Below are 13,387 nucleotides of genomic sequence, written 5' to 3' on the forward strand. Positions count from 1 at the left end.
AGAATGGTTGCCAAGAAGGGGCAAGGCAGCAAAACCAGGGCAAACAAACCGGCCAGTAAGTCCATCCAGCTCTCAATAAAAGCATCACTTCTGACACAGCTCCAGTGTACTCCCCTGAGAGCCCCAAACTGAACACACAGCAAGTCTAATGTTTCTGGTAAAGTGGGAAAGGGATGTAGCGGCAGCAGCAAATAATCACCAGCTGGTAACTTGCCCATTTCTCTGCAGATCATAGATTGATGCCACAGGCTTCACGTCACAGGCTAAGAGCCAGACTCACACCACCTCCACCCAGGCACTACCTGGAGGACTTTGTAAAGAGCTACAGATGGTAACAGAGCATTCTCCCCAGCAGACTCCAAAAGTGTGAATTTTGAAGGACAGCTGTGTTTTGGTTCGCATATTGCTTCAAAAATGTTCATTCAATAGAGTTGCCTTTAAATGCCAACTGAATCAAATGTCTTTCCTCCGCCCCATATTCACTTTGTATCAGTGTTCTGCCAGTGTGGAGATGTCCTATATGTAGCACTTAGGTATTTTCTAGATTGTCGCCTCTCCTATACACCACTCCATATTTGCAACCAAGCGGAGAGGCCCACAGTGGCTGATGGTGCGATATGCAGCAAGAGGCACTCTCTACAGTGGCACTCTGACTGTGGAATACACAGATTTGATAGATGCCAACCCTTATGGGTTTTAGGCCTCTGGTAAAGGTAAAGGTAAAGGTACCCCTGCCCGAACGGGCCAGTCTTGACAGACTCTGGGGCCTCTGGTACAGACATATTTATTTCTTAGAGATTTGATTAAGTTGCCTGTAAACGCTTTGTCACTCCCATGGTGCTGTGATGCAATACAGCATGATTGTCAGATTTCACTTATTTTTATTATGTGCTCTGTATTTTTTCACTGTATCCTGATCTTGAATTGATTTTAATAAACGGTGTTCAACACAACATAGGAGAATACTTAGGTTTATTTTGTTCACTTGCTGCACAAGGAACGTGTCATACTGCTGTAACATTGGCCACACGGCTTCCTGCAGAGAAGCAGATCATCAATCCCAGCACCATGCCTTCCTTTGGGGCCGGTGACACCTTCCAGCACCACCTGCAGAGAGAGCAGAGTCTGTAGTTTCATTCAGCCACCTGAAGAAGCTCAGCTGCCTGCACCTTTTCAAAGTCCTAGAATTAAGAGCCAAACAGCACGCAGCAACGTGTGCGTCTTAAGCGTAAAGTTCTGCAGCACCATCTCTCACTCCCCAGGGTTTGAGACCCTTGCCCTGACTACAGTCCTGACACAACAGCAGAAAATAACCCCCCACCAAAAAAAACAACCCCTGCTTTTTGTCTGTGGAGGAAAATTGCCATCGCTATCAGTAGCAGCCTCTCATCTCATTCAGGGCTCACAGCACTCCAGGAGTGTGATGCCACCGGAAGGTGCTCTGTTGCAGAAGGTCTTGTACAGTTACCATGCAATACAATGCAGCTTCAGTAGGAGATGTTCCCAGTTCTTGCTTTATTGGCCGTGGGAGCCGGCGTACAGCTTCCGGGTCATGTGGCCAGCAACACTAAGCCGCTTCTAGCAAACCAGAGCAGCGCACGGAAACGCCGTTTACCTTCCTGCTGGAGCGGTACCTATTTATCTACTTGCACTTTGACGTGCTTTTGAACTGCTAGGTTGGCAGGTTGTTGGTTTTTTGTTTGTTTGTTTTATTTATTTTTATTTGTAGCCAGTATTATTACACAAAATTTAAAGTTCAGCGATGTCTGCTTCTCACTGGTTTGATCTTGCATGCTTCTAATGAAGTCAGAATCACCTGGGTCAATGATGGTGAGTGTATACACTCTGTAGCACTTTCCACAAGGGTACTGTGGTCTAAACCACAAAGCCTCTTGGGCTTGCCGATCAGAAGGTTGGCAGTTTGAGTCCATGCAATGGAGTGAGCTCCCATTGCTCTGTCCCAACTCTGCAGTTCAAAAGCATACCAGAGCAAGTAAATAGGAACTGCTGTGGCGGGGAGGTAAACAGTGTTTCCATGTGCTCTGGCACTCGTCACGGTGTCCTGTTGCACCAGAAGCAGTTTAGCCATGCTGGCCACATGACCCAGAAAGCTGTCTGCAGACAAACACTGGCCTGAAAGTAGAGTTGAGCACTACACTCCATGGTCAAGTTTGACTGGACTTAACTGTCCAGGGGTCATAGAATGATAGAATCTTAGCGTTGGAAGGGATCCAAGGGTCATCCAGTCCAACCCCCTGCAAAGCGGGAATCTCAGCTAAAGCACTCTTTACTTTTACCTTTAACTTTCCACAAGTTGTACCCAAATCAGTATTGTTACAGTGGGGCACACCAGTTTTCACCAACTTAGCATAGTACTAAGTCTCCGGTTTCCTTAGAGCTGGACAGCTGAACAGAGCTGGCTGTCCTGCCAGATCATTTTCAGAGTTAGTTTGTACCCCAATACATATTTTCCACTTTTCCTAACCAGCTGAAGTCTAGAATTTATGGACTCTGGGACCTTTTTGTCTTCTTAGCGACCACCATCCTGTCGGCTCACATCGACTCTGCCATTACCAGAGATGCACTTTCCATAAAGGGTCTTCTTAAGCTATTCCAACCAGTTGTGTCTTGAAGGCAGACCATAAATACTTACCTGTAGCTCACAAGTCTTGGAAATGGCTACAGCCACCAGATGCCAGCCAGTGCCTTGATTCCCCCTCACAGACCACACTTTGTGCCATTCAGAGGAATTCCGGAGCATTATGTAGACGTTGATTTCACCTGCAAAGAGAAGGCCACTCAGAAACAGGCGTCATGCTGAATGATAAACCGCCACCAAGTAGCATTTTTAAAAGTTCAACACACAGAGATTTGGCACAAATGTTCAACACTAAGCTATAAATGTATTTTTCCAGTTTTGGATAAAATGCACACTAGGAGTGGGGAATCTAACAGGATTGTCAAATGGGAAACTGCACTCACTCACGGGGGGCAGGGAAGATAGGAGAGTACAGTGGTACCTCGGGTTAAGAACTTAAATCATTCTGGAGGTCCGTTCTTAACCTGAAACTGTTCTTAACCTGAAGCACCACTTTAACTAATGGGGCCTCCCGCTGCTGCTGTGCCGCTGCTGTGCGATTTCTGTTCTCATCCTGAAGCAAAGTTCTTAGCCCGAGGTACTATTTCTGGGTTAGCAGAGTTACTGGGTTACTGAAGCATCTGTAACCTGAGGTACCACTGTAAGTGGATAAATGGAAAAGACCCCAGGTAGGTCTGGGAATGTTCCCCTTCAGAAACCCTGGAGAGTCACTGCCAGTCTTTATACAGTGGTACCTTAGTTCTCGAACTTAATCCGCTCCGGGAGTCCATTCAACTCCCGAAACCATTTGAAAAACAAGGTGCAGCTTCCGATTGGCTGCAGTAGCTTCCTGCACTCAATCAGAAGCTGAGTCAGACATTTGGCTTCTGAAAAACGTTCACAAACTTGAACACTTCCGGGTTTGCAGCATTCGGGAGCCGATTTGTTTGGGAGCCAAGCCGTTTGGGAATGAAGGTACCACTGTATACAGTTTTATGAAAGAGCAACCAATGATCTCACTCTCCGTAAGGCAGCTTCCTATGTAGGCACCTCACTTAAAGATACAGGGAGCAATGTTGTTTTCTAAAAAGATGGTTGTTATGAAGGAAACAACCCATTGTGTTATGGCTCTAACTCCGGCTTCCTGACAGGATCCCCTCAACCACAGGAACTAAGGTGAGGTTGAAGGCAAATATGCGAAATATACCTTTTTCTTTTGCTGTAGGTGGCCTACCTACAGCCCATCTAAGAGAAGGACAATTCTGATACTAAACTTCTGCTGCCTTGTGGGACATCTTTCGAAGAAGAAAACCCTACACCAATCCAGAGTGGAGTCCCTAAGATGGTTGAAAGGCTGTCTGCTTCCTTCCAGCACCTCCTGCAGCCAAGCTGGTGCCAAACGTACTTCTCTGCTTTCCTTTGGACCACATCAGTGAGGCTGAGATGGGGGTCTTGTTGTCTGTATAGCCCAGGACCTCCTAGGATTGTGCCCACTTTGGTGCTGATAATGCAGCAATTTTACTTTATCCCTGAGGCACACTCTGTTGTTTGTTGAGACAGATAGATGCCAACAACAGGTTACCTACAGACTAAGGTGCTTGTGTTTCATTTATTCCAGACATAGAATCCCTCATCAGCACTAGGGCCTTAGAGAACTTTGGGTCACCCAGTTTTGGGAAATTGGGAATTAGGGTCTCAGCTGGCAGTCCAGAACTGTGGCACAAAGACAAGCCAGCCACCTACTGCCAGTCTCATCCACACACACTCCCTCTCCCTTTTATACAGAAGCCACTTACTCATGAGAAAGTCCCCTGGGCTGTACCAGAATTTGAGGCACCTGATGCCCTTTACAGCTGGGCTGACCAGAACAGCCTTTTGACTAGAATTGTGGGCCAAAGGCATCAGGGAAAGGTAGCCACCTGGTGAAGAGATGACACAGGTATAATTTGGACCATCATGACCCTTCACATATGACTAACAATCTGGAGCTGATGTTGGGAAGCCCACCCCACCCAAGACAACCTGTAAATGGGATGGGAGGAAGAATGAGACGTCAATCATTAAAATGTTCCCAAAAGCAGAGGTCACTGCCACGAAGCAAAATGAAGTAACTGCTTCTCACAGCAGAGGGAGGAACTCTACACCACACATTTCCAGTTGCTTCATCAGCAGATTTCTACTTGCCATATAGAATTTTGCTCACAGGCCCATCTAAGTTCAGCACAAACAGCTGGGCCTGGTGAGCATTTAAGGGTCCCAACACTAATCTGCGGGTTGCCATTTGATTGGATTTCATTCTGATCCTGTTTTGATTTTAGGATGTATTTTAATTGATTGCTTTGTTTTATGTTAATGTGTTATACATTTGATGTTAACCTCTCTGAGCCCGGTTTTGACTGGGGAGGGCGGGGTATCTATTATTATTATTATTATTATTATTATTATTATTATTATTAACCTCTCCTATCCTCCCTCCACATGCTGTTCTGGGGCTCCTGACCCTCCAGAGAGGATACCAGAGGCAGGTGCAGTGGGGAACCCCCACTGTGTTTGTCATAGCCCAGGCATCAGCAAGGTTTACCTCGCCTGGGCCGGTTCACTCCAGCAGAGATCCCTCCGTGGGCCGGATCTTGTGTGTGCATGGCAGCGATTTCCAGTACCATGGAAGCGAGTCCCCGTGCCATGCCATGCCGCATCGGTTTAACGCAATGTGTGGGGACTCACCGAGCAGGCAGCTCAGTTTGGGAGCGGCTTGTGGGCTGGTTAAACAACCATGGGCCTTAGGTTGCCGTCATAGCCCTTGCAGAGGGCCAAAGTTTGGCCATCACCAAGAGAGCTCAAGTGAAAGATATGGAAACTCCACCAGCCAGTTCTCCTGATGCAAGAGTCCTGCTGGATCTGACCAAAGGCTGCATATAGTCCAGCACTTAGTCCCACTTGTGTGAAAAGCACTCTCCCACTTGAGTTCTCCTAGCAATTGGGACCCAGAGACTTACTGAGAGCGCAGGTAAAGTATAGCCCTTCTATGGCCGGTAGTCAGTAATGGTCTTATCCTCCGTGGATTTGTCCAATCCATTTTTAAAGCTGCCCAAATTGGTGGTCACTACCGCAATCTTGCTACAGTGAATCCCTTAAGAATTTCTTTTTGTCTGTCCTGAACTCCCACCACTCAGAAGACCCTGCAGCACACCCCAAAGCGGAGCAGGAGCTGCATGAGAGCGCAGGAGTCACTTACCACCTGAGGTTGTGCAAGGCATTCCAGGGGGGCTTCCACCTCCCCCGGTCCTAATGAGCTGCTCCTGCCCCTCTTCAAGCACCCAGTCCAGGTCATCCTCCTTGCTTTGCTCCCAGCCACACAAGTTCTTCTCAAAGGGACAAAAAGAGGTCAGAGGCTGTGGAGCTTTCACAGTTCCTGGGGGCCCCACTTGGTTATTTCCTGCCTTTTTCAGAGCAGAAGGCAGCCCTTGGAGAAGAGTGGACAACCTGGACATTCCAAATGACAATGGTTCTGCTGCCTCCGTTATGTCTGACACATTTTCGACTGGGGAAGCCTCATCCATGTGGCCTCTAAATTCATGATCAATTTCCTCTGGCACAGCAACACTCAGAGATGCTGGAGTTGCCATTATCTCTGCTAAAGACCTCTTGCCAACACGGTGGGAGAAGTTACGGTTGTCTATAGGGGACACCCCATTTTCCTTGGACTTCATTTTCTCTGTATGGTTTCCAGACATTTCCTCCAGATTCACTACAATTTGGGTCTTGGAGGAGTGTCTGGGAAATTTTGTAGAGGGAGCCTGTAGCTCTCCATTTCCCATTCCTACAAGAGTCCCGTTGCTTAAAGGAAACCTACTGTGTTCATACCCTACCTCTGGTCTTCGGGTTCCATGTTCAGGCTGGAATTGTGTTATTTTAGTTGCTACAGTATGCTCCTCATGGGATCCCAGGGTGGAAACTCCAATTGTAGCTGTCTTGTGCGATTCAGGAGCTAGTGTGCTGGCATAGATCTCTAAAGTAGTTTCTCCACTTTTCTTGGAAGATCTCCTTGTAGCCTCTTTTGCACCTGTCAGTAAGGTTTCCTGGTTTCCCCATGTGTCTAGAGGACTGGTACTGGATGCTGATGATGCTGACACCATGTCCACTGCAAGAATCTTTGCCATAGATGTCATGGTTTCTTTCCTGGGCTGGCTACTGGTAGGCTGTCCTCTTAAGTTTATGGGTTTGGGAGACTTTAGCGAGCCAATAGTCAGGAGCAGAGCCGTCCCTTCAGCAGCAACTTGGGGCAATCCTGTTGGTTCCATATCTAATGAGGGAGATTGTGCCCCATTTCTGCCAGCTGTGGCTTTCCAAGTAGAAGTTGTTGCCAAGTTCATCACATGGAGGGACATGTCTTCTGTGGCATTTGCTGGTTCAGTCATTTCCTCTTCTGAAAGGGTTTCTTTAACCTTAGAGGGAGGTTTTGTTTCCAAGAATCCTGTAGGTGGGCTCTCAGTCTTCATTACGGGTTCTATTCTCCTCAAAGGAAAAGAGCTTTGGGGCCCCTTTAAAGCTGGTTTGCTAGAAAGCAAGATGGTGGATAAATTGAAAGAGCCAGCAGTAACAGTCCTCTCTGGGGTCCTTGTCTGCATCAGTTGACTCACCATTGCTGATGAAGTGTGGTCTTTAGGAGGAGGACTTGCTCTTCTCACTGGCAGAGAGTCCCCTTTGGAGGTAGGGCTATGATCTCTCTTTTCTGATCCTGAATGTTCTTGGCTTGTAGTTTCCAATTTGGGCAACATGCGTGTGGATGTTAGTCCATATTCTGTCCCAGGTGAAGAGCCTGCCAATTCCCCATTGCATGGTCTTTGGGGTGCTGCTCCTCCTGGCCCATTAGGATTCCTGATCTGCACCACACCAGGGAGGCCAGTTGTTACTGAGGGGGTAGAAGAACGCTGCCATGGAGTACCTGCCACCTGGTATTTAGGTTGGGTGGATATCTGGTCCTCAAACGGCTCAGGGGAAAGCAAAGATGCTTTCCAGTGAGTCTTGGCTTCTTCAGAGTGTCCAGTTCTAACTTCTTTTTCATGGCTCACCCTGAATTCTTGTGCTGTAGATGGCCACATTGTTGTAATGGACGCTGTTTCTAAAGTGTGTTCAAATTCTTCCCCGTGTAGATCTGCAAAGGGGCCCGATCCTGGAACTTGAGCACTAGGGCCATAGACTTTGGTCTTGCTTGGCTGTTGCAACCATGAAGTTTTGTGTCTTGTTTCAGCAGGTCTAGAGGTGTGAGACAGAGGAAGAGGAAATGTTCCCTCTGTAGGATGTATAGCCTGGTTGGTTTCCACTGCCAGTGAAGCCCAATCGTGTAAAGTGGAAGTTTGGCTTGGCAGTTCTGCATGGACAAGGGTCTGCCCCTCAGCCTCCAGCTCAGGTTCAGTAACTTGCACTAAGAGAGGCCCTGGTGGTGTGTGTGTTGTAAGTGACTCTTTTCTGTAGCCCTTCCTGGCCAGCTGAGCAGCTGACCGATCAAACTGTTCCACTTGGGTCTGGTTGCTCTTTGAGTAAGTTGCTACATTTAGCTTGGAAACGGCAAGAGGGCCTATGACAGAAGCCCACAGGGATGGGGCTCCAGCAGTTGCCTGACTAAGGTGGCTTTCCTGAGCCTCTGAACTTCCAAGAGAGGGAAGTCCCTGGGTAGCAAGCATGCCAGGTTCCAATCTATGTCTTGTATACTGTTCTTTGCCACTAGAAGATAGCACATCGGTTGGCCTGCTCCCTTCCTTGGTGTGGAAGCTTTCCATTTCCTTTTTCATAATCTCACTCTGGCTCTCAATTGTGCCAAAGCTTCCCAGGCTTTCCACTTCACTGTGTTTGGTTTCTTCCAGTCCCACCACACCGGAGGCTGTGATCAAGTTCCTGGAGGCTCTTGGAGAGGCTGTTGTGTATGAAGACCCTGCTTCAGCCTGGACTATGGGGGTTGTAGAAGCAGTGCTACCTGTTTCATTTCTAAAGATGCTTATGGTCTGAAGAAATAGCTCAGCCAGCTGTTTCCCAGTTTGGTTTTCCATTGCAGAGAAAGGGCGGTCCTCAGCTGGGCTTGGGGAACCATGTCTATCCTCGGCCTCACTGCTTCTCATTAATGGGGAGCTTCCGATCTCCATAGCAGTAGATAGTTCTCCTCTCACCATAGTAGTAGGCAGTTCTGTTCTATGCTCCATGTGCATAGCTCTTGTTCCAAAAGGTGTCTGTTCCAGAGCTTTCTTACCAAGTCTTGTGGCAGCTCCCTGGACCGTTCTCATTGGAAAGGCGTCTGGGCTTTTGGTCAGAAAGGAAAGCGAAAGCTCCACCTCTGGAGCACTGCTTGTCGTTACTTCTACGGGGCTTTGGTCACTTGGTATGTCGACCTCCTCATAGTTTGGAGGCTGGCTTCTCAACTCCCTTGCACTACTGGTAGGATTCTGCAGAGTTTGCGGTTCAGAAGTCTTCTGGGCAACACCACTCACTGCCATTTCTCCAGATACGGTTTGATGCAGCATCTCTTCTGTAACCACTAGAGATTTTTCACTCCCTTCTGCTTTACCAGGGGTGTGTTGAGACATTGTCCTTTGCATTTGCTTCTTTGGCCCAGGTGACCAAACCTCCCTTGTCTGGGCTTCTGTGGTACTAATGTTTTCACCAGCAACCTTGCTTGATGGTGTGATGGTCCCCAGAGGCTCTCTGGCAGGATGTGGCATTTCACTGGACGACGCTATAGAACTGAGATTCCAGGCAGTAGATAATTTGGGTTTGTTTTGCGTTGTATGGGGCTTAGGCTCACTTGGAATGAAGTCCATTGCATTCTCTTTGATGACTCCCTTGGTAGATGCCTCTGAAAACAAAGCAATTAGAAGTTCTGTCATTTATCATACATGTTCCCAGCCACATGTTCCTCTGTCATGTCACATGTCCCATGTCAAAATCTTCCCAATTTCTGGAAAGTTTTCTTCCCTTTTGAAAGATGCTTCTGTGTTGTAGCCAACATTAGTCAAAGCAGACCCACTGAAGTCATTGGTTGTGTATGCAACTTATACTCAAAGAACATTCTTTCCCTCAAAGAATTCTGGGCACAGTAGAGTTTACAATTCCCAGAAACCCTTAAACTACAGTGCCCAGAATAATTTGAGGGAAAGAAAATGCTTTCAAGGTATAGCATGTACACAGCATAGACATGACTAACTCAGCTCCATTAATTTCAGTGAATCTTAGTTGGATACAACCCTCAATTACCGTATTCTCCCTCATTCTCAAGCCACTATAGAATTTTGGCAGGAAATTGTTCTGGATAATATTTTTCTCCCCATAAACCTTTCTTCAACAATCTGCAGCCTTCCTGGCTGCTCAAACCTCCTGATCTGGAAAAGCTACATAGGAGGCATTATCTCACAGGCACCCAGGAAGGCTGCAGAGTACAGATCTCTGGTGAGCAGATTTGGAGAATGAAAGAAAGGACACACCCACAACACCCTTTGGCTAAACTCAGAAGTAAGGCAAGTGCAACACAACCCCTGCACACACCCCCATGAGAATTTCACCAAACTATTCTCCCTTTTGATAATGTGCAAGTGCAGTTCCTTCTCTCATTAACTGAGGGAGAATGGCTTTTTAAAAGGCATAAGAAATTTAGCACAGCACTGCTTCACCCATTGTTAAGTTGTGTGCATCAAAAGAGATGTGTACATGAACACAATTCTGTTTATCATGCCAGACACATTTGGAGCATCATAGCTGACTGCAGCTGGGGACGCTCAAGAGCCAACCTGCAACTCCCTTGATATTTAAGGCGAGGAACAACCTTAGCTGTGTGGGGTAGAGAAACCAAGAAACTGAGGGTTCATTCAGACTTCTTTTAAAGCTCTGTGTCTGGGTTTTTTTAATTATTTTTGTCCCAGTGCCTTCCCTGGGAAAACCCGCATTTTACTACTAAATCAAAGCAAATGGCCAACACATGGAAAACTCAATTGCACGCATGCATATGCTTTCAAAATATAGGATTTGGGAAACTAAGCTTTGTTGAGTCTTCATTCTCTTACCTGGCTGTGCTGCAGCCTGAGAACATTTATAAAGCTTGTTGACTCTGGCAACATCTGAATTGCTCAGGTTCCACCTTTGTCCAAGAAGGGTCAGGGAACTGGAGAGTGGTATTATGGTGGGTGAGCCAGACATGCTGAAGGCATTCCTAGTGGAGGCAAAGAACAAGATAAAGCAGTGTGAGTCACTCTTGTACATACACAGGTGGATTTTCCTGGTTCTGCTTAACATAAGGTAAAGGTAAAGGGACCCCTGACCATTAGGTCCAGTCGTGACCGACTATGGGGTTGCGGCGCTCATCTCGCTTTATTGGCCAAGGGAGCCAGCGTACAGCTTCCGGATCATGTGGCCAGCATGACTAAGCCGCTTCTGGCAAACCAGAGCAGCGCACGGAAACGCCATTTACCTTCCCGCCGGAGTGGTACCTATTTATCTACTTGCACTTTGATGTGCTTTCGAACTGCTAGGTTGGCAGGAGCAGGGACCAAGCAATGGGAGCTTACCCTGTCGCGGGCATTCGAACCACCAACCTTCTGATTGCTAACCCCTAGGCTCTGTGGATTAACCCATAGCACCACCCACGTCCCTCTGCTTAACATAGGAAGGTGCTTTATATCTAGCACCATCAAGCTTAGTACCACCCACTCTGACCGGCAGCAGCAGCCCAGAGTCTCAGGTACAGAAGGGTCTTACCTGCTATTCAACCCTTTGAACTGGAATGTAAGAAGCTAAGAAGAGCCTGCTGGTGTCCAAGAACACATCCCGTCGGTGGCAGCCAGTGACTGGTATTCAGAAGCACTACTGGAAATCACCCATAGCCAGGATTCTTCATGCAAACAAAGTCATGGTCCCACCACAAGGGTCCCTATCACCAGCCGTCCCATCAGATAGCCAGTGTAGGTCACGTTCCTCAGACACAGTGGCTCAGACATGTCCCATGGCTTACCAAAGAATATGCATGTAAGAACAGGAGCACGAATGGCAGGCTCCAGACAGGTTGGAAAATTCTGCCCTTACTAGAAATGCACCTGCTTTTGCAGACAGTCACCCAGAACATGCAGCACCCCTTTGGCAATGTGGACATACCTGCCCTGGCCCCGCTCCACTGCCAACAAGAGGCAGCCCAGGGGGCTTCACATGTCCCCAATATTTTCTTTATAATACCTAGGAGCCTTCTTGTAGGTTTGCTTACCTGGCATAGTGCATTACAGAGGAGTAGTCATAATCCACCAGCATGTTGGTATTCCAAGACTTCATGAAGTTTATTTCAAAGCCTGTGAATCCAAGAAGGGGATTAGGTCTACAAGCAGGAGGGTCTCAGCAGCAGTGGATAACAAGCATTCAGAGTCCCTGGTCCCACTACAGGGGAGGAAGTCCCAAGTGAATTTGATAGATTTGGCATTAAAAGCGAATTGGGTTTAATTCCCCTAGTCCTGGCAGCTCAGCAGAGAGCCCAGAGAGCTGCATTTGGTCATTGAGCACAAGGTCCCCACCCCAAACAGCCTGGCAGCAGCTCTCCAGGTTTCAGGCAGGGGGTATTCCCTCCCTCATGCGCTGGAGCCAGGGTCTAATGAGGCAGCCCGTTGTGGGGGTGCTCGGTCATGCCCCCTCAAAAAAATACCCCTGGGGTCACACTGTGCCACTGCACAGAGCCAGCTAGAAAAGCCGAAGCACCCATTACCAGTCAAGATTTCATCCCAGGAGATGCTGATGTACTTGTCCCGGTCTGCTCTGGAGTGCTCATGCCAGAAGCCCACAACATGCATGAGCTCATGCAGTGCCACCCCCTTCCCCTTGCGGAGGCAAGCGGGCGCCAAGGAAACCACCTGCATCCCACCAATGCGCCCAACACTGGAGAAGCAGCTGGAGAGAGAGAGCGAAAGAGATGCGTCAAGAAGTTGCATTGCAACCAAACAACCTATCCCATGCCTAAGGAGCCAATGCTCATAGGGTACCAGCCTGCCTATTTAAATATAGATAGCCGTTTTGTGGTAGAAAAAGCAAGGGAACACAACAGTACATAAAATCTGCATCGGAAATCTACAGAAAGATCTAGCAATAAAAAGCAAAAGCAATATACTAAAATGGTAACAACTCTTCAGCAAACTCCAAGAGCCACAAAAAACACAATGTTCTAGTAACATTGTGAAGTAATCTTCAAACCCATCAATGCAGTAGGCCTTTTGGATGTCGCTGGAGAGGAAATTCTACAACCATGGTGCCACCACTGAAAAAAATATTCCTAGTAGACAATGTCTTGTACTCAGTAGCATTGTATGCATGTTAATAGTCTTACAAGTGCTAAGTGAACCGCATCAGAATATTTTCTAAATACAACATCCAGCAAATAAACAACTTCTGATCCACAAATTAGGTCCATCCATATGAAGTGCAGAAAACTTTATAAGCCAACACTCAAACTTGCTAACCTTTGACATGTACCCCCAAATGAAGTTTTGGATTTGAAACCGGGACTTCAAAATTTGATTGTTCCTCATCTGTTCAAGGGGAAATTCTACCAGCTGGTTAAAATCAAGACATTTATCTTTCTACAGAAGTGTATTACATGTTGTTAAAAGCAGCTCCCATATACCACCCAGAGTTGGCTACTATTGAAGAATGTCATCGCATGTCTAGCATAACTGCAAATATTCAAAAGTCAACATTTCCAAGATCCTTTTCAGCACATGGCCTATCCCAAAATTTTGACTGGTGCTCTCCAAATGATCTGGAGCTACAGCTTCCATCATCCACAGCCGGCAT

At 47.3% G+C, this 13,387-nt stretch overlaps 2 protein-coding genes across 2 annotated transcripts; both read right to left on the reverse strand.

Moving 5' to 3' along the window:
- Positions 1–981: 981 nt before the first annotated feature.
- Positions 982–7,175, reverse strand: LOC309537605 (uncharacterized protein; the record flags this gene model as incomplete). Its single annotated transcript, XM_082232501.1, has 4 exons — positions 5,814–7,175; positions 4,375–4,497; positions 2,654–2,781; positions 982–1,107 (listed from the first exon to the last, which is right to left on the reverse strand). The coding sequence occupies exons 1-4, from the start codon at positions 7,075–7,077 to the stop codon at positions 982–984; spliced, it is 1,641 nt and encodes a 546-aa protein (XP_082088627.1). The 5' UTR covers positions 7,078–7,175.
- Positions 7,176–7,700: 525 nt separating this feature from the next.
- On the reverse strand, positions 7,701–13,387 carry ASTL (astacin like metalloendopeptidase; the record flags this gene model as incomplete). Its single annotated transcript, XM_082232502.1, has 6 exons — positions 7,701–7,834; positions 9,234–9,425; positions 10,627–10,772; positions 11,817–11,898; positions 12,306–12,487; positions 13,335–13,387. The coding sequence occupies 6 exons, from the start codon at positions 13,385–13,387 to the stop codon at positions 7,701–7,703; spliced, it is 789 nt and encodes a 262-aa protein (XP_082088628.1).

Source organism: Podarcis vaucheri (assembly GCF_965113315.1).
Source record: "Podarcis vaucheri genome assembly, chromosome: 7".
Lineage (NCBI taxonomy): Eukaryota > Metazoa > Chordata > Lepidosauria > Squamata > Lacertidae > Podarcis > Podarcis vaucheri.